Here is a 22545-nt window from a genome sequence, read left to right as displayed (position 1 = left end):
GTCTTTCTACTCGCTTCGTCTCTTGGCTCTTTAGGTATATAATAGAATTTATCTAGTTAAGATCAACCCGTAAATCTGATCCGATTTTGGACGAGCTTTATGTAGCCAGAGAAGTATTGGCGCAAAGGGCCTACAGTATGTATATGCTTCAGAAACAAATAACATGACATTTTTGTGAATAATGCGAACATGAGAAAAAACATTGGTGGAAAATGCGTCAGGTGGAAGGTATTTTGGCGGAAAAATATGATGGCAATAAGTACCACTACATGAATAATAGTACACAAAAAATATTATTAAAAAAAACTTATACTTTAATGGTACATTATACATACATATTAGTAAACAAAAAAGTACCGCTGTACTATTAAAAGAGAGAAACATCAAATAAAAAACCTCAAATTGCCCTCTTATGTGCATGCAAATAAATAGGCCCTATACACCTAGATGCACTCTATGTAGCCCGATATTTTTTATTTAACTCCATACAACTCACATACACTAATATATTAGAAAAATAAATCACATACATAATACATCCATATAAGTCTTTATAACTCTATATATATATATAAAACCGAAACGTAAATATAACTATATGTATATATATGTAAAACCGAAACGTAAATTATGGTTTGAAAATTGAAAAAATTCTCCATACCGTAATTTTTAAAAAACCGTATATCAAACCAAACTGCTAATACTATTTGATTTGCAAATGGGTGTGGTTTTGACCAAACTCATTAGGTACTCAAGCTTATTTTTTTTCTTTTTTGGGTACTCATTACTCAACCCATATTATTTCCATGTAAAGTAACCCAAGATAGACTCACCGCAAATCATGAGTACCGAAATGTTGGCTTAGCTCAATTAATACATATCTAAGAGCATTTTACATGATAATACATATTTTAAATACTTTAGCAAAAATCTATAGTTAAACTTGATATATAATTAGTGAAAAATAAAAATGTGTCAATTATTATAAAACTTAGGAGATAATGAATAACTTAAATAATTGTACTTAGTTTTGGGTGAAAATTTTAGCGTCCAATGGCTAGAGACTTAATTAAAGTTGATTTCATACTTCGGCCCTGTTCACTTCACCTTAAGAAAAAAATATTTAGTAAAAATAATTTTAGTTCAGTAGAAACAAATTAAGTCCACTAACTTTAAAGAATAATATGATAGAAAATCAGTAAAAAAAAAAAAAATTACAGTTCAGCAAAAATTATTTCAGTTCAATAAAATTAATTTCAGTTCAATAAAAATAATTTAAGTTCAGTCAAAATAATTTCAGTTAAGTAAAAGTAATTTCAATTCAGCAAATATAAGGTGAAGCGAATGGGGTCTTCCTCTCGCAAATCTCAACTATTGTTGATTGAGACAATTCCAAATAGAAATAATCAGAGTATATAGTCACCGATTGAAACCAAGCCGATATTTGTTGAGCCCTACACCCTAGTGTAGGGTCTTCTACCTACACCCCCATACAAAACGGTACCATTTAGCATAGCTTCCACTAACTCCTCACTTTCAATATACTTACTCAATTGTTACACTAACAATCCATACCCTACATAATAAAAAATAAAATATAAAATAAAATCTGAACCACCTTTCAAATTCTCTCTCTTCATCCTTTTCATTTTATTTCCCCACTTTCTCTCTCATCAAAATGTTCAATATTTGCAAATAAATTCCAGTAAAATGTTAAAATTCTCTATAATAATCAAGAACCATATTTAATATATGAGAATAATTTGCACAATCGCTGGAAAAATCACCAAAATAAAGTCGAAAATCAAAATTGTAAGTGTTTTTTTTTTGTTGATTTTGAAATAAAAAAAAACCAATATAATCCTAGTTTTTTACATTTTTTTTTTTGTTTTTTGTTTTTTTTAAACAATCCTAGTTTTTTACTTGCAATTGTTTTTTCATGAAAATAAAAGAAACATCAAGCTTAGAAAATGTATCAACGTAAGTATATATGATAATATAATTTTACTAATTTTTGTTTTTTTTTAAAAAAAAAAAAACTAGTTAATTTGTGGTGCGTTATTATTTATAATATTGTTGGACACAAAAAATTAAAAACAGAGTTTGATTGTCGCAATTTTGTGGATAGTTTACTCTATTTCGTATGAATAGAGATTTGTAAATTTAGTTCGTAGCAGAAAGTTCTGTTTTATTAATGTTCATTTTCAATTTGGTAAATGTTCATTTATATATTAGTATGATGTTATTCACATATTAATTGATTATTAATATAAATGTTCAGTTATATATTAGTACATGATCATTCACATATTAATGTTTGTTCTTTTCAAATTTTGATTCTTTTGACAAAAGTTCATTTTTATATTGGTAAATGTTCAATCATATAATAGTATATGTTCATATACATATTAAGATACATTATTAGAATTTTGGTATGATAAACATATTTTTGTATCTATAACAAATATTTTTTACTAATTTAATAAGGAATTTTCAATAAGAGTGTGCGATTTCTTATAATTGTCGTGCAAGTGATTCTTACAATTACAATTGAGTTATATGAATTTGTGCTGTGCTCTTATATTATTAGAATGTTCTAGATTTGAAATGTAAATGGTAAATTATTAATAGATATTCATTCTCATTATCATTTAATATTAATATATATTCATTCACATATTATATTAATAAATGATTATTCAATTAAAATATGTTCATTCAGATTTTAAATAATATATATTCATTCATATATTGAATTACACTTATTGGATTTTTCACTTACACATTACAAAAGAAATAAATAAATAAATAAAAAATAATAAAAATATCATTTAAGTTTAAAATTTCATGGTCATTTGCAATATAATATATGTTCATTTATATATTAATAGATGATCATTTCTATATTGAATTACTTTAATCATCATGTTGATTGTCAAACTTATCCATGTTCATTTTACACATGAAAATTGGTTCATTTCAACACTAATTCTTGTTTAAGTCCGATATATAGCTTATTTATTCTATCTATTAGGTAAGAAATAAATTGTGGATATCATGAGTTAGACCTCACAATAGCAAGAAAAAACTGAAGACGACAAACAGAGGAAAATCAAGAACGCATGGAGTCGCCAACCAATAACATGCATGAGCTTTAATTTTTCGAATTTGGATCAAGAAGCTTATCGTGTTTGATATTATGTGCGGAGTGATATTGTATATTTTGATATTCAATATTTCAATTTTTGATGATATACTAATTCACTTTGATTTTACTAAGAAAGAAACAATTCTTTTTCTTTTTCCTTGAGTACTACTCCCACTGTCCCTTATTTTTTGTCCCATTTGGCTTTTCACGGTCTTCAAGACGCGTGTTCAAACATATATATCTTAATTTCTATACGCATAAAAATTATAAAAGTTTGATATTAATAAAATATACAATAAGATGATTCTAACAAGACCGCACATGAATATATTATCACTTATAGATTATCGGGAATTTATGGTCAAAGTTTTATAAGTTTGACCCATAAAATTGCAATGGGGCAAAAAATAAGGGACGGAGGGAGTACATACTATAACCAAATAAATCCTTCAAAAATAAATATCTAGTGATCTAGCTAGTGCCTATTATATATACAATGGTCATACCAAAAATGAAATTTGTTCATTAACAAAAAGCTAAATGTTCATAATAACTTAAATTTGTGATTGAGCATTGCCATTTTAAATAATTGTCAATTTTAAATCTTCACCTGATTGAAAAAGAAATCGCAATTAAGCTCTCATCATCCTTAAATAATTTTTACATGTGACATTTTGTTCATTTTTATTTTGATACATGTTCATTTTTAATATAGATAACTATTTATTCATAAATAGTAACACATATGTACGTTTATGGACTAATGATTCCTAAAAAAAATATTGTTCAAGCATTAATGATACATCTTTATAACTGTCATTAGAACAAACAAATACTTTCATTTGTATTGAATAATCTATTCGCCTCCTACTCTTCCCAACTCTAATTCCAAATCCTTTTCTATATACATATTATTTATAAATTTCATAAGCTTTTGCTTCAAATTTAAACTTTTTTAATTTCCTACTAACTCAGACTGCTGACTCATTCTTCAAAAGCAACATCATCCTTTTTTCCACTGCATAAAATACAAATGAACGATGTAATAAATGAACAAAAGCAGAAACAAAAATGTTCAATTACAAAAATACATTTGATCAGCAAAAATATGTTAAAAGCACAACTATATATAAATGATTATTTATTATTATACAAGTGAACATAATTCTAATACAACAAAAATAACAAATAATAAAATATGTTCACTAATAAAAATGTATATGCATAACAACAAAACAACGTTACTCATTAAAATGCAAATGTACAACATATATATTCGAATACAACAAAAATAAAATATAATGTATCATAGAACACATATACAAAAGATAAATGAGCATTTATTATTACAAAATTGAGCATAATAAAAATAATAATAAAAACTATGAAAAATCGTAAACTATCAATAATAACAACAATAATTGTTCATATATGACACACATAACTGGAAAAATCAATCAAATAGTAAAATTGAAATTAAATATGAGCAATAACTGGAAAAAACAATCAAATTCTAAACAACAAACAAATTTTTTCATAAAAAATGATTCATCTCTTTGCCTCTTACTCTTTCCATTTCGAATTTCAAAACTTTCAAATTTGTATATGGTAATTATAGCTTCAATTAATATTTTTATATAAACATCTATTACTACCTTCAAAACTTTTCAATAACAAGTACAAAAATTATAACTTTTATACATTTTTCATCTATAATAATGCTCCGTAATTAAATGTTCAATTATAAATAATTGTATGTTCATTTACATCTATGAAAAATATATGTTCATTTTTGGAATATCATATGTTCAATTATAAAATTATACGAGTATACTCTTTATAAAATATTAAATAATTATGCATTTATCAATGGTGGTTTAAACTTCATTCTTTACCATTTTCTTTCTCCTTCTCAATCAATTTGCATTTGCCTCCTTTAATCCAACCTCAACTCCAACCAAAAGAACCAACTTTTTCTCATCGCCACTACCACAAAAATACTGACCACCGCCGCTGCCACAAAAAGCAATGTTATCTCACCTCCATCGCTGCCACAACAACATAACAACAACATAATAGCTCACATTGATGAACAATTGAAACTACAATTCCAATTCCAGATGAAAACACAACTTCACAATCATAATTAAAGAATCGAAATGAGAAAAAAAAAATAGATTAATGACGATGATAAAATCAAAGGAATGAGAAGAATAAAAATGTTAGGAGAGAGAAAATGGAAAAATTAATTGAAAGAGAAAGAAATTAAGGCTTTAAAATCATAAAAAAAAAAATTTAAAAAAATATAGAAAAAGAAAAGTTGAAAAAAGGAAAAAATATATAGTGAACCAGCTTAAAATGACATAAATTTGGTTGTTGAGGAAGGGATGTAATGAGGTGAAGTGTAGGGAGATACGGTGAAGAGGAGGTGTAGGCAGTTGTACCAACAAGAGACTGTAGGATAAAATTTTGCCAAGTTGATCCCCAAATCTATTTCAGTAGAGGCCCAATAGGCCAATTTTTGATTGGATTAGTGGCCTTGAACGATGCAATTACAACTTACAAATTTAAGTTTATTTATTTATTTTTATTTTTTTTTTCGTAAATATTACTATATTTGTATCATTATCAATCCAAAATTTCATATTGTAATTTCTTTATGTATATTTAAGGAAAAGTATTGTTTGGTGAGATTTTTTTTTTTTTTTTTTTTTTTTTTTTTTTTTTTTTGAGCTGATTGTTTGGTGAGATCTTGTTAAATTCATCTTGATATATACTTTCATAAAACAATTTATTTAATAATTTTAACTTTTAAAAAATTAAAGCTATTTAATATTAAAAAATGTTATTGAGATGCCTAAGCCCCTCCCTTGTTGCATTGTTTGGTGAATAGATAAGTATAACTACAATATATCTATTGTTGGATACATACATATATGTATGTGATGTACCTTATAACTAGAAAACAACCACTTAACCTTTCAAGCCTCCAAATTTCAATAAAATATGACTAATACAATAACAAAATATGACCAATGCAGTAACATTTTACTCAATACGGAGTAATATTTACTTTTCGCACCCGAAATATTTTTGACACACCAAATATTGATTTTAGAATACCTCTATGTAAGAAGAGCATTGAAAATTGTGCTTTCACAATGAGTGTGCTATGATCAATTTTAGGTGTGCCTAAATCAGTTTTCCTTTTGAACATTAGTAGTAATACATACTCAATCGTACAAAAGTCAAAGTAAACAACCACCAAGAAATGTAGCTCATAAACTCTTGTAGAACATAACCTGCCCTCCAAGGGGACGTTAATTATAAATTAATCTCGAAATAGCTCATGCTGATGACGGAAAAGATACTTAGTTCCGAAGGTGGAACGGTATACAACTACCAACAAAGGGAAATGAAGCCGGAGGTAAATGACACCGGTGAACCAAGCAAAGACGGCAACAATAATCCACACTGATTTGTAGGGCAAAAGGATAATAATTGACACGGTAAACACCAACAAGATTGCCAATATGGAGAAAAGAAGCAGAACCAGACCAACCATCAATTTTAACGATGATACTAAGAAGTCCTCTTCCGCATACGTTGAAGTCAAAATCGAAAGAAATGTTAAGATTGACGCAGTTGACGATAACAAGGAGAATGCATCTGATATAACAAACACCCAAAATAATTTCTCGTTACTTTGCTTGTTTGGTGGTTGAAAGATTGCTTGGAAGACTATGGTTGCGACTAGAGCCGCGACAACCATACATGAAGCGGAGGTCTTCCGCATCCAATTCTCCCCATCTTTTCGTAGTTGTTCGTGTTCTCTGTTGAACATCTCTCGTGGCGTTTCCGTACTTTCCATTACTTCTGTGTCGCTTATTTGCGTTAATGTTGAATTTTCTGAATGAGCATACTGACGCGGTACTATACTTTCAACTGCCTGTCATTAAAAAAAATTGATTTTTACTACCTTTAAAAGGCATACATTTGATTTTATGTAGCTTGTTTAATTTTTATTTTATTTTACTACATTTAAAGCACCCAATCTTTTGATTTTGCAACTACTGATTTTTCTATTAGAGTTCCGTTAGTGGTCACTTTAAAGAAAATTTCTTAATTTGTGTGCCGAAAATTGTTCTGTTAATGTTTTGGGAATTATTTTAATGGGTCTAAATTGAGCTCGGAATTGCAAAAAAACAATAACGTAAATACCTAATTTTGTGTGTCAAGAAACGTCTCAATTTGCATGTCAATATATTTTAGTCGAGACAATTGTCGCTTAAGGTTTTGGGCATTTTAGTTATTAAGGGTCCATATCGAGCTTGAATTGGAAAAAAAAAAAAAAAAAAAAAAAAAAAAAAAAAAAAAAAAAAAAACTTAAATGTCTTGTGTTACGTGTTAATAATTATCTCATGCATTTCTTGACACATAAATCAAGACATTTAATTTTTATTTTCCCAATTTTGAGGTCAAATCTGGACAAATATAGGCCAAACCGGCAAAATGTCCAAAATTTTGATCAAACAATTTTTTACTACAAAAAATATAATGACATGCAAAGCGAGACAATTATGTACTAAAATTAGGAAGTCAAATAAAAGAGTAGTTTAGTAAAAAAATGGAAAATGAATCATCACCTGAAACCATAAGAGTTCTCGCTGCATTTGAAGAGCAGCACCCGAGGCTTTACCGAGTATTTCAGGCTCAGGTAGAGTGGCGGCTAAGTGTAGGATGTTGTTTCTATTAAAAGGATTCGTGTAAGCGGTTAGCAAATGCCTAATACCTTCAAGCTGGAAAATATGACTGAAGATCTTCTCTTGACGGTACTCAACAGCAGCATGAAATATGGTTCTACGCTGATGGTCTTTTTCCCATATTAGATCCGGGTAATGACGAATGAGGGTTGTCACGAACTCATAGTTCCCCATCCTTATCGCGACAAAGAGCAGTTCAGGTTGTGGAAACGATAACAACTCAGAGATTTTTTGATGATTTCTTGAACTTATCACTCTTCTCCAAAGGTTCTCAACCAGTTCATTTTTAAGGTGATCTTGGTGCTGCTTTCTCACTGTAACGTAAACATATATATACTCCTTCATATGTTAGTGAATTCGAATTTGATGGAGCAATTACAATATAATGCAAAATTGAGAGCGAGGTTTGAAAGCATACGTACGTGGAATCCAATCGTACTTGAGATAACTTCGGCTCTCTATGTGGGTTTTTCTTGCCAAGACATGCAATGGTGTTAGAGAATTTCCATTACGTCTAGTGGCTATTTCATCATCTTTATCTTTTTGTATGATCTTCCAAGCCACATCTGCATCAAGTGCATAATTCTATGCTTTTAATAAGTGCATAAATCTCATATCATCTCACAAAACTATGACATGTTCACCTTAACAAAATAAGATCATCACGATAAACAAAATAAGTTTAGATATATTTAGATAAGATCACGATCAAATAATAAGTTCAGATCAGATACCTCAGAACAAACTTACCATAAATATCTTTTTCAAGAGTAGCAATAAGTAGATCGGTTTGTTCATTCCTAGACAAATCATGAAAACAATGATCTAGGAGATGTTCGACCATCTTGTCATGGCCTTGTAAAACAGCAATTTGAATTGGTTTCATTCCACTTCCACCGGGGATGTTGAGCAGATTTGGTTTCAATCTCCGCATTTGGTGGACAATGTTAACCTTACCCGATGCAGCAGCCAAATACAAAGCTGTATTTCCTTCATTGTTAGGCAGCTCCAAATCCAATTTTTGGCCATGTAAATGGGCGTGTGTTAGTAATTGCTTAACAAACACATCACGCCCTGCCGCCGCTGCTATATGCAAAGCAGTATCTCCATTTCTTGAAATTTTTTCCTGGAAGCAATTCGGATGATTTTCATGTATTTTTTCAGCTGCCTTCCAGTCACCGCGGAGGCAAGCTTTTTGTAACCTTAGATGATATTCTTCGAAGAGTTGGCCAACATCTATTCACAGAGATATTTTTTCGTTATAGAAGGAGAATTAGAAAGGCATGTAATAGAAGGCGGTTTAGGATAATGGATACTCCCTCCATTTTTTCTAAATGTTACACTTTGTTTTCGATAAAATACTCCATTTAAATATTACGGAATATTACTCTTTCATTTCATGGTCCATGCTAAACTGCTACTTTTTTTTTTTGGTGCAAACGAGGGGCTAGGCCCCAAAGAAAAACAGAACAAATAAACTACGGGGAACAAAACGGGGGGAAAACTACACGTACAACATCATCATGAATAATATGGCCTAAGGCCAAAGGGGGAACTTGAACGAGTTCAATCCAAATTTCTTTAGAGATACCTTGGTTTGCTACTTTTTTTTTTTTTTTTTTTTTTTTTTTTTTTTTGGAGCTGATTGTTTGGTGAGATCTTGTTAAATTCATCTTGATATATACTTTTATAAAACGATTTATTTAATAATTTTAACTTTTAAAAAATTAAAGCTAATATTAAATATGGTAATTGAGATGCCAAGCCCCTCCCTTGTTGCATTGTTTGGTGAATAGATAAGTATAACTACAATATATCTATTTTGGATACATACATATATGTATGTGATGTACCTTATAGCTTGAAAACAACCACTTAACTAACCTTTCAACCCTCCAAATTTCAATAAAATATGACTAATACAATAACAAAATATGACTAGCAGTATCTCCATTTCTTGAAATTTTTTCCTGGAAGCAATTCGGATGATTTTCATATATTTTTTCACCTGCCTTCCAGTCACCGCGGAGGCAAGCTTTTTGTAACCTTAGATGATATTCTTCGAAGAGTTGGCCAACATATATTCACAGAGATATTTTTTAGTTATGGAAGGAGAATTAGAAAGGCATGTAATAGAAGGTGGTTTAGGATGATGGATACTCCCTCCAATTTTTCTAAATGTTACACTTTGTTTTCGGTAAAATACTCCATTTAAATATTATGGAATATTACTCTTTCATTTCATGGTCCATGCTATACTGCTACTTTTTTTTTTTTTTTTTTTTTTTTTGGTGCAAACGAGGGGCTAGGCCCCAAAGAAAAACAGAACAAATAAACTACGGGGAACGAAACGGGGGGAAAACTACACGTACAACATCATCATGAATAATATGGCCTAAGGCCAAAGGGGGGACTTGAACGAGTTCAATCCAATTTTCTTGAGAGGTACCTTGGTTTGCTGCTTTTTTTTTTTTTTTTTTGAGTTGATTGTTTGGTGAGATCTTGTTAAATTCATCTTGATATATACTTTTATAAAACAATTTATTTAATAATTTTAACTTTTAAAAAATTAAAGCTATTTAATATTAAAAATGTTAATTGAAATGCCTAAGCCCCTCCCTTGTTGCATTGTTTGGTGAATAGATAAGTATAACTACAATATATCTATTGTTTGATACATACATATATGTATGTGATGTACCTTATAACTTGAAAACAACCACTTAACCTTTCAACCCTCCAAATTTCAATACAATAACAAAATATAACCAATGCAGTAACCATTTACTTAATACGGAGTAATATTTACTTTTCGCACCGAAAATGTTTTTGACACACCAAATATAGATACCTTGGTTTGCTACTTTTTTTTTTTTTTTTTTTTTTAACTATTTCTCTCATTTGTATCCCTTATTTTTCATTAAAATATTAATGCAAACATATAATTCTGTAGATAATTTTTATAATACTCCAACTAATCTACTTACATCTTTTTTATACTAAAATTAAAAGTATGTGATGATCAAAGTGTAACATTTTCTTAAAGAAAAAAAAAAACCGAGGGAGTATGACTCCATGCCAACATCAAAATTTCCGTGGTGAAACCGATTGTAGTTGTACCATGCATTAATACACCTGTTGTACAATGGAAATTGCGTTTAAATCACAAATAATAGTCAAAGTGAATTAAATGAATAGTGCAAAAAAACAAAACGTTCATTTAATTAAACACGAAGGGAGTATATCATTATGCTCAAGATTCTCATTTCTAAAAGGTTAATATATCGAATTTTTCAAGTCGGTCATAAACTTGTAGCCAAGCGACAACTTTGTCCAAAAGTTACTGATCGAAGTTTACATCTCTATACTACTAGCCCTAGTTATGTACTCAACTAAGCTTTAATTTCTAAGTACAATTAAGTTACTCATCTAACTAAGTTTACAATTCACATGTATGTTCAAGTAACAAAACAGTTACGACGTACTCAACTAATTAAGTTTTCTAAGTCCAAACAGCTTATTAAAATTTCCACTGCGACTAGTTAGTTAAGCAAATCGATGTAGCTCTAGCTACCTGCTGATTACAGTGTACTAAACAGGGCAAGTACATGCTATGTCAGAGTTGCCAAAGTGAAGAGATTTTACTTACCAGACGAAGGATTCACATAAGGGAGTGGAATCCCAACTTCTAGATCAATCTGTTCAGGGGGCGCCATCGAAATGTACCTTGTATTTGAATTATTATTATTTTTCTTTCTTTAAAAAAAGCATATACTTATCTGAATAATGATATGTTTACTCATACATATATATAATAAAGGCTCAATGGGGCTTGGCCCTTATAGATTTCGGAAAAAAATTGAATACTTTATAGGCTTTCAACAGTCCGATAATAAGATAGTAAAGCTTTGGGAAATGTACCTTGTATCTGAATTATTATTTTTTTTTCTTTCTTTAGAATAAACATATACTTATCTGAATAATGATATGTTTACTCATACATATATAAAATAAAGGCTCAATGAGGCTTGGCCCTGATAGATTTCGGAAAAAAATTGAATATTTAAAGGCTTTATACAACAGTCCAATAGGCCCATAAAATACACTAACCGATTACTTCTCTATTTACCGGAAAATCAAATACTTCCTCCATTCTATTAATATTGTAACAAGGATGAAATTACGCATCCCAAATCATATTTTATATGCTAAATATCTATAATTGTGTAAGAGTGAAAATTATAGAAAGTTGATATTCTGAAAGTATTTTATGAGACGAATCCAACAAGTTTCCACATGATTATATTTTACTTAACGTATAAATCATATTATATGGTCAAACAAAAATAATAAATAATGCAAAAAGTCTATTATTATAATATTAATAAAACGGAGAAAGTATATAATTACTATAACTGCCCAATTAGCCAATTTCCAACAATTACTGACAAGTGACAACCCACTACCCACTACCCCTCTCTTTCACAATTTCCAACAAAACAAAACCCCTCTCTTTTGACATCAATTTAATAATTAAAGTATGTGCACTTTCTCCAAGGGAGCACAATTAAAAGGATAACACAAACATCAGTACTTTTCCGTTTAATTTTTTTTTTACTGTTACATTAATGGTATTTTTTTTTTTCCTTGTATTTCTGCGTTATTGAATTTGTAAATAACTTTCATATGATTATTTTATTATATTCTTGTTATAGACATAAAATTATACTCCCTCAGTCAATAATTATCTGCATCAAAGGACATATTTGCGGACTCCTAGGTAAAACTTGAGTTTAATTAAGTTTGGGTGGGTTTAATTAAGTGGGGAAAAAAGAGGGACATAAGTGGTGTCTTATTTTTTTATTTTTGGGTGGGTTAAAGTAAGTGGGAAAAAAGGTGGAAAATTAAGGGGCCCCTTTTATGAGTGGGAAAAAGGTGAAAAAGTGAGTGTAATTAAAAGATATTAAACAAAGTTTAAAAATAAATGTAAGGGTAAGGTGGTCTTTTTACTCTTTAAAATTTATTAAAAGAGGAAAGAAAAAAATTTGTTGCACATTGTAAAGAGCATCCATTTATGACAAATGTTGCACATAATTGTTGGCGAAGAGAGTATTAGAATTTTTTAGCCCCCGAAAGAAAAACTTTCAAGATCCACCGCTGAACATACATGTTACTGCGAAAGCTCGACGAAGTATACCAGCCAGGCGTCCATGTTGTTTATCAGCTTATGTAGAAGACTATGATTGAGTGCACATAATTAACTAACCATTTTATGTTATAATCTCTTTTTTGGTCTTTGTTTACGGTTTCCAAAATTCCATTCCAAGAGCGTGAAGGTCATTTTGAACAAAAAGTAGAATGCTTTTGAACCTTTTTTCATACAAAATTGAGAAATATATAAAGCATCACAAAAGTAGGTAGAGCACAAATGGCAAAACTACGAGATGATAAGCTAAGCATGGGTTTATTATATTAATATTATTACTAGTAATTAGTAAAAAGCTTTCCCTTAAGGTAACATTCTTTAAGGAGGGGTTAACCAAATCTTGTACTCTTGCTCTTGTTGCAATATATCCACTTTCCCCCCACCATCATAGTGTTGGAATATTTGTTTCAAATTGTTAGTGGTTAGTTAACTTCTAATGTATATGAATAATATAATCTAGTGAGTAATTAGTTTTTATTAGGCCCTGTTCAATTCACATTAAAAAAAACAATATTCAGTAAAATTAATTTCTATTTAGTAAAAATAAGTCCAATTTAGCAAAAATGATTTGAAAAAATAATTAACAGGAAAAGTCCCAACTATTAGCATACTTCTTTAAAAGGGTTAAACTATTGATTAATTCATAACAGTCCCAACTATCATGGGTTCTTCCCAAAATGGTCCTTGACCTGTTTATGACCGGTTTAACCGGTAAATAATACCACATGTCATGAATCAATTGGTTGATGTTTTAATTTTTTTTTTTTTTTTTTTTTTTTTTTTTTAAAAAAAAAAAAAAAAAAAAAAAAAACCTTCCTTTCCCAAAAAAAAAAAAAAAAACTTCTCCTCCTATTCCACCTACTTGACAGTTGACACTTCCCTATGGCCACCAAGCCATCAATCTCAGCCACCGCACCGACAACCGCACATGGACGGATGGACCCCTAACCACCTGCTGTTGCAACACCGCTCCTCTTCCATCAGAACCTAAACTAGTCACGACTATCGAGTATCGACCACTCTAAAAGCATTCATCCTCTTCCTAAATCCAGCAACGATTGTCGACCACCCTATACACCGGCCACCTTCTTACTTTTTCTACTCTTCCTCTCTTATTCTCAATTCCTCTTTCTTGTTCTCCCTCGCGCCCTTTTATCCTCATTGAACCCTAAATTCGGCCACCATAAAGAGGGTTAGTGTTTGGATTTAGGCACAGTGGGAACGTGGGCGGTGGTGAGCAGGGACAGGCGGGCAATTGTGTGAGCAGAGGGCAGATGGGCGGGGGCTGATAGCCGGTGTTTAGTGGTTGGACTGTTGGAGATGGTGGTGACAAGGGGGCTAGGTGCATGGAGAAAGAAGGGATTAATTAATTAATTTTTGTAAAAATGAATGGGCCAGCAAAATTGCAACATGTGGCAGTGTTTACCAGTTTACCCGGTCAAAACAGGTCAAGGACCATTTTTGGAAGAACCTGTGATAGTTGGGACTGTTGTGGATTAATCAATTGTTTGACCCTTTTAAAGAAGAATGCTAATAGTTTAGACCTTTCTTGTTAATTTTTTCAAATAATTTCAGTTCAGTAAAAATAGTTTTAATTCAATAAAAATAATTTCAGTTCAGTAAAAATAATTTAGTTCAGTAAAAATAATTTCAGTTCATCAAAAATAAGGTGAAGTGAACAGAACCTTAATGGAGTCATAACAATAGTGAATTTAGTGGGTTAACGTTAGACATGCTCTAATGTTCATGAAATTATGTTCCTAACTTTTAGCTTAGTTATGCAATATATACACGTTACGTTAATTGAATACAAAATTGCATTACTCTTTCCCCTATCTCATCTCAATATTTATAATTTCAACACATAGTATAGAATAGATTTTACTGTACAAAATTTATTTAAATCGAAATTTGATAGCAAAAGATAGCTAGGTTAAACAATTTTATTTGGAGAATTGTACTATTGATTGCTTAATTCAATTTTATTAGGTGAATCGTACTATTGATAGATGACCTACTAGTATGGGTAGAGTATGCTTCTTATTGGGCTGTAGTACATGGGCCAATTTGTATGGCGTTTTGGATTTGCGGAAGGATTTATATTGGCTCAAGTGGCAAGAAATCCTTAGCAAAGCTTACTGCATGAAAATTCTAATGTAGTTTTCTGACTTTTGACTACCATAATTTTTGAAAATAGACGGTTGAGATTATTTGTTTTTTGATTTATTTTTAATTAATAATTTTAATTAAATATCATGTTTTAATTATTAGATATATATTTTTTATTTCCAGAATTTCAAAAATATTAAAAAATAATTTCTACAAGATAAAAATATATTTAAAATAATTAAAAAATTATTTTTTATTAAAATTACTAATTAAAAATAAATCAAAAAAACAAATAATCTCAGCTGCCCATTTTAAAAAAAATTGTGGTAGTCAAAAGTCATAAAACTACATTAGAATCATCTCTTACTGCAAGCCTACAACTGGATGGCAGCATTCGATATTTTTGTTACATAGTCAAAGTTCAACTCGTAGTATTGAGATTAACCCAAGAACATTTCTATTAGTGAAATTTATCTGTTACATTTAAAAATTTGAACATCTATTATTTACAGTTAATATAGAAATAGTGTAAAATGATCAATATGATGCAATTATTGCAAAACAAAGTATTTATTACAATAATTATTATATTACATATATACACATACATTGAGTATGTCACTTTAAGCTTTCCTCGCTCACCATTAAAAGTAAAGTAGATACATAACATATGTCACTCGCACGCTCATAGAGTTTACCTATAAATTAAATTTTACATATGTATATTACTGAGTAGACTCTGTAAACTATGTTATATGACATGAAATTATATCAACTTAGAAAATAAAACAAAGTATATAATTATTAAGTAGCATGTTATTTACGAGCCTTCTGATTAACTCGGCAACATGAGATAATCGAGACTGGTGTGGGTGGTGTAGACTTAAGAGCCTTGAGAATGCGGTGTGTTACATGTCCATTGATATCACTATTTTCTTTCACAATACGCCCAATAGCCTCATGTTCTCTAGCCAACTCATTACATTCTTCTTCCTTTGTTTCGGAGGAGGTTATGATGATTGATGCTTCGGCGGTCAGGAAGACTACGCCTGCACCCTTAGCCAGATTCCCTTGGTCCAATCCCGGGTCAATCTTCGGAGGCTTGTTGTTGTTCACGGCACATTTGATCATGAGATTCTTGCCCATATCGCCACCATACTTTTCGATGCTGGAGCCATTGTACACTTGATTGTTTAGCAACTCAAAGAAGTGATCTTTGTTATTGAATAGTTGCACTATGAAGTTCTCAGGATCCGATTTCCCAATTTGGAATTTGATCGCCACGTCAGGGATTTCACCTATATTAGTCATGACCCATGATCATCATATGAACTCAAATTAGCCTAATTATCAGCAAGAAATTTATCAACGTTATCACAAATTACAAGTACTAAAACTTTATAACTAACTTTTCTAAGACGTATAACTCTATTTTATATGCAACATATGCTTCAAAATATGTAACATTTCTTATTTTGTGTTTAGAGAGCTACAAGGATGGGTGATGAATCGATCCAAGAATTACCTGAAACCGAGAGAAAAGTTATAACCAATTAAGCTATCTCTCATTCTCAAATATCAAACATATGTAAACATTAAAATAAAACAATCTGGCCTTCTAATGTTAATGTATCAATCATTTTATGTTTTCGTCCTTTCACAATTAAAAATCATGTTGTTAGGAAATAAACTAAAACTTATCAAATACCAACGAGATTTGTTGTGGAAAAAGGTATGACATATCTTTTATTTATTTCTATCTTTTATGCTTTTCTAATTAGATGAGGTTTGTAATTAGGAAACTAGATAGATTCTAGATACATTATCAATCTAGGATTATATAGGCTTAGATAGGGAGCAAGTAAAATATCCTAATTGATGTGGGTTTTTAGGTTAGCCTATATAAGGCCCTGTTCAGTTCACTTTTTTATAAAAAAAATATTCAATAAAATAATATTCAGTAAATATGTAAATTAAGTTCAGTTCAGTAAAATTAATTTCATTAATTCAAAAATCAGTAACTCTAAAGAAGAAATATAATAGAGAATCAGAATTTTTAGTTCAGTAAAGCTAATTTCAGTTCAGTAAAATTAATTTCAGTTTAGTAAAAATAATTTTAGTTCAGCAAAAATAATTTCAGTCCAGTAAAAAAAAATTTCAGTTCAACAAAATTAAAGTGAAAAGAACGGGGCCTAAGATGGTTTAAGCGAGGAAAATCATCAAGAGGATTATTGTCTTATTTTGTAGTAACTTAATAAAACAATATTTTTGTTAGAGGAGAGGAAATCTAGATTACCTCATAAATATTGTTTCTTTTATTATCGTATTTTGCTATTTATTTTATATTGTGTTTGAGAGTGAGTTTTCAAATCATTCCATTGTACATATCCGTTACAACACATGTCATCTTTAAATAAATTGAAATTTAATTTTAAGTCAATTTGATCAGCCTATAAAAAAGGGTCGTCTAATTTGGTGTAGAGAGATGAAGAATTAGGAATGCTATTGTACTACAGTAATATTATCATAGCTTAGGGTCTACTATAATTAGTCAAGTACTAAACGTGTAGGCGTACATTTAGCTAGGTGGTCATGTGAATTTCGGACAAGAAGCATTAATATAAGTTATTTTGATCGATGATGCATGTACAGCTTGCGAATCCTATAATAATATACTACCTCCGTTAACAGTTATTTGCAACATTTTGCATAAACGGATGCTACCTATTATTTACAACAAAATGTTTTTTTTTTTCCTCTTTTAATAAGGTTTTTTTGTATGACATGATCAAACTGCCCTCACTTAACCAACTTACTCCCTTAATCATTTCACTAACCATACTCTATTATAACCCTCTTAACTCATCTAATCTTAAAAAAAAAAAAAAAAAAAAAATCAAATCTCTCAACATTCATCTTATCCATCAAATTTCTCTCTCCTCCTTCATCATCACAATCTCACTCCTCCTTCATCTTCCCCATCTTCTATCCAAATCCGGAGGTAGTCTCCCGTGGGTTTCGTGGGTGTGGTGGTTGTGGGCGGCACGAGTTTCGTGGATGGTGGTCTAGGTTTTGTGGGTTTCGAGGGTGGATCTAGGTGTCGGTGGTTGTGGGTCTAGGTTTAGGTCTAGGTTTTGTGGTGGTTGATTTCCGAGGGTGGTAGGTGGCGTGGTGTTGGGTTTTGTAGGGTAGTGGGTGGCGTGGTGTGTTCGATTTCTTGGTGGTGGTGGTTTAATTGTAATTAATTCAATTCGTGGTGGTGGTGGTTTAATTGGGGTTTTTGGGGTTTTGGTGGTTGTTTTCGGTGGGTTTTGGTGGTTGTTTTTGTTGGGTTTTGGTGGTTTTCGCTAGGATTTGGTGGGTTAGCGTTATTTGGTGCGTTTTGGTGGTTTCTGGTGGGTTTTGGTAGTTTTTAGTGGGTTTTGGTGGTGGTTTTCAGTGGGTTCGTGGGTGTTGGTGGTTTTCGATGGGTTCTGGCCTGGGTTTTCAGTGGGTTCGGTGGTGGTGGTGGTTTACGGTGGTGGTGGTGGTGATTCTGGGTTCTGGGTTTGGTTGTTTAGTGGTTCTGATTAATTGTGGGTTTTTTTTTTAATTGGATTAGTACGTGCTTAAGTACATGCCCTTATATTTTAATAATCATGTTTAAAAACTTTTGCCTAAGACTCCGTGCTACCCCCTTTGTTGCAAATAACTGTTAACGGAGGTAGTATAAGAATGACTATTACGGAATTAGTTTAATACTATATGTCTATATGCTAAGGTATGTATACATCAAGCTATATGTAAATACCAAAATAATTAATACTTTTGATTATTAGGTTAAACGGAGTAATTATATAGAAATTGAACGCCAGCAATACATGCATGTATGAATGCAATCAAGATTAATTAAATCTTGACTTTTGATTATAAAAGTAAGTTGACTAAAAGCCATTAGTACAACTATTTCCATGTATACGTACAAACTTATTCCTCCGTAAATCATTTTGAAGCATATAGCAAAGTAATCAAGTTAATAACCTGAATCAGGATTAAAAAAAATTAATAATAACGACAAATAAAAAATTTAAAAAAAAAAATTGACTGTGAAGTTTCCTTAGGTTTTTTTTTATTTTTTTATTTTTTTTTTATTTTTTTTTAATTTTTTTTTTTAAATGTAGTAAGGTATTCGTGAGGATATATAATAAATAGAGTGACACTTTTATTGAGAATGGTATTTTAACTAGCTTCGTTCTACCAATTGCTACCTTTGTTTTGATACGAATTACTTGATTAGTGGTTTTTAAACAATATAGAACTTGTATTGTACTTTATTTAATGAAGAAGAAGATGGAAATGAATACTTCGTGTGTGTATATAAAGATTTAGGGTCAAATGAGAATTCTTAAAATGAGAAAGATGAAAAGCATTTTATGTACGCATATCTTTTGTACTTGACATGAATAATTTTTTAGCTAAATGTTATTTAGTAAAAAATAATAATAAATAAATAAACTCAAATTTGATTTGCAGATTTTTTTAACAGTGTGAAATTGTGCTTGTATGATATTTGTGTAAAAATTTTATAGTGATCAATTGAAATATGACTACTATAATGTTTTAATGATTATACAATTTATGATTGACTTATTTTTCTTCAAATAATACAAAAGTACATTTCTTTATTTTTGGTATAACATAGTAACATCAATTTTTTTTATCTATCCAATTTTTAGTTTCATTTGTGTAATTTTTATTTTTATTTTATAATTTCTCAAAAAATATTTTTGTAAGTTGGATTAAAATTTTCAAAAATTATATTTGCATCGTAGATAACATAAAAAAAAAAACCCTAATTGTGTCCCTATTATAATGTGAAAAAATGAATTGAACCATATAATTTAATCATTAAAATACTATATATGGTAGTCATATAAAAAAACAACCACTATAAAATTGAAATTTTTTGGCAACTCAAAATCAAATTTGCACATTACATTTACGTAATTTCATATGTTACACCATACGTCCATACTATAACAAAAAATGCATGCAGCAAAAATAAATAAATAAACAAATAATGCATGCAGCTATGCTTCTTACCCATGAGGGTGGCTGTCTCGCTCTTGCTTTTGCCGCCGCTGTTTGCCAAGATACAATATGTTGTTCTGCAGGCATCAATTACAATACTTTAAGGACTGATTTAGGAAACAACAATGCAAGCTAGTTATAATATACGAAGTATTGTATACTTGTATGAGATATGACTACAGTTAGTACTAAGGTAGGGAAGATTTGCTTTCAAAAAAAAAAAAAAAAAAAAAGAAAATAGGTAGGGAAGATTTTACTCCCTTGTCTTTAAAGGTTCTTTTGGTAAACCTAGTTACACCATAAGCATATATATACTCCTAACAACTCATTTTGTTTTTCTATTAGTGTTCGTTTACACATGAAAATTAGGTAAATTGAATCATTTGTTTCGAAGGATAGGGAGGGAAAAAAAAAAAAAAGGTGTATGATTTGAACAAATGAAGTATGGGTGAAAATTGAAGAATGAAACATAAAACAAGAAGGCCAGGTAAATAGAATATAAAAATAAATGGTGGCACAACTTTTTTCTGCAAGATAAGGGTAATATGGATTGCTTATTTAAATTATAAGAGTTAGTTATTTAGGGACATAGAAGATAAGATAAAAGAAAAAAAATAGAATATTTAAATAGAGTTGGTTATGAGTTGGGCTGGCTCGAGTCCGCCATAAGCCTAGTAAAGCATGAGATCATTTTTTGAAAGATCGACAAAAAACCTACAAAACATGGACCTTATTTAACATGTTATGTTCTAGCTTCTAGGCACGACCTACTTGAACACAAGACACACTAGCTAGCATGAAACTGACCAGCGTGTGCTCATTTTTAATACGTATTACTAAACATGATTGACTTTTTGGAACACTGAAAAGGAATTTAGGAACAACAAAAAAGACCAATGGAGTAATAAAACAAGATGGTAATCTAATTGCATTCACTTGATAATTGGTCATGATTTTATGAATAAAATGGAATAAATCTATGTTTTTTTCCTAATGAATGTTGTATAAAGCAAGATGCAAATTTTAAGGGTAGGAAAATGTACTAGCCAAACCTTAAAATTTTCTGTAGGTGAGGGATTTAGTTTCTTAGTGATGATCGTTTCTTGCTCGTTCTCAAGACTTTATATAGGAGACGAAAGAGTACATAGCATCTTGTGGATGAGCTTATTCAATGCCTAAAGACGAAAGAGTACATAGTATCTTGTGTTTTTTGGGAAGATATAATTGAGAATTAAGACTCTGGCTAAAAGTAGTTTTGCTTTAGCTTTGCTTAGTAATTAGGTTGAATGAAATACACGTAGCTTAGTATTGCAGAGTAATTGCAATACTTTTTGTAATGAATTGTTATATTATCAAATCGTGTGGAACATTAGAAGATTTTGGTGGAAAAATACCTATTTCTAGCTGCCTGCATGTGAGCGGTTGCACGACAATTAAGCTATATACTTCGTATATGTATTCATTAGAAGTACCCTTAGCTAGAACATAGAAGTCGTAGAAAATTAATGTGGCAAGAGAACTACACGAGAAAAAAGGGTGGAAAAGAAATAAGCGGTAACAAATAATCACTAGCTACTATAAAATATTTTACATACACTCGAATACACATAGAAGTAGATGCACCCATATGTGTATTTTTAGCTCATTTAACATAATTTTACTCATTTTAAAATTATTAAATGAGCATAAAATACCTTGGGTGCACGGTACACCTTACGACTGGAGTGAATATAAAAAATTTCATAATCCCTGTATTTGTATCTCACAATAATCCCACTAGGAACATTTTAGTGGTGATCTGAAGAGTCTCTTACCCTTCTTCCTATGCTCTAACCCCCAAAGGGACCTTTGCCTACTAATCCAATCGTGAGAGATTTTTGAATTGGTCCACTAAAACGCCTCTTCTTTACCTATATAATGATAATAATATCAATAACAATTTTATTTCTCCTATGACGATGCGAGTATGTAAAAGTGTACTCCCTTCTTTTCAATTTATTGATAGTCCCATTTTGACTTTAGTAGTCAAACTTTAAAACTTTGACCAATAAACATTAATATTACATAAAAAAAAAGTCATTTGATGCATAGTTAGATTCGTCTCAACGTGTAATTTTATAATATTAAATTTTTATAGTTTTTGGTAATATATATATTATTCAAAATATGGATGATTAAAGGAGTATTTTAAAGATCATAAAAAGTCAAAATGAGACTAAAAGGAGAATTTTAAAGACCGTACAAAGTCA

The 22545-nt window shown here is 30.3% G+C and overlaps 1 protein-coding gene across 1 annotated transcript; it reads right to left on the bottom strand.

The window, feature by feature from the left end:
- Positions 1-5878: 5878 nt before the first annotated feature.
- On the bottom strand, positions 5879-11965 carry LOC110727722 (ankyrin repeat-containing protein ITN1-like). The gene is made up of 6 exons (XM_021907306.1): positions 11561-11965; positions 11032-11046; positions 8662-9147; positions 8334-8477; positions 7795-8225; positions 5879-7097 (listed from the first exon to the last, which is right to left on the bottom strand). The coding sequence occupies exons 1-6, from the start codon at positions 11625-11627 to the stop codon at positions 6480-6482; spliced, it is 1761 nt and encodes a 586-aa protein (XP_021762998.1). The 5' UTR covers positions 11628-11965; the 3' UTR covers positions 5879-6479.
- Between the last annotated feature and the right edge of the window lie 10580 nt (positions 11966-22545).

Source organism: Chenopodium quinoa, unplaced genomic scaffold (genome assembly GCF_001683475.1).
Source record: "Chenopodium quinoa cultivar QQ74 unplaced genomic scaffold, ASM168347v1, whole genome shotgun sequence".
NCBI classification, from domain to species: Eukaryota; Viridiplantae; Streptophyta; class Magnoliopsida; order Caryophyllales; family Amaranthaceae; genus Chenopodium; species Chenopodium quinoa.
The sequence above is the reverse complement of the archived record's forward strand: the minus strand, read 5'-3'. Positions and strand labels throughout refer to the sequence as shown.

What these genes read in the sequence shown, in the direction of transcription:
- LOC110727722 (XM_021907306.1), bottom strand. Translation starts at nt 11,627, where the DNA reads ATGGCGCCCCCTGAACAGATTGATCTAGAAGTTGGGATTCCACTCCCT. An exon ending in CAAGTACGATTGGATTCCAC is followed by an intron (nt 8,226 to 8,333) that starts GTACGTATGCTT and finishes TTTACGTTACAG; the next exon opens with TGAGAAAGCAGCACCAAGAT. An exon ending in GAGAACTCTTATGGTTTCAG is followed by an intron (nt 7,098 to 7,794) that starts GTGATGATTCAT and finishes TTTTAATGACAG; the next exon opens with GCAGTTGAAAGTATAGTACC.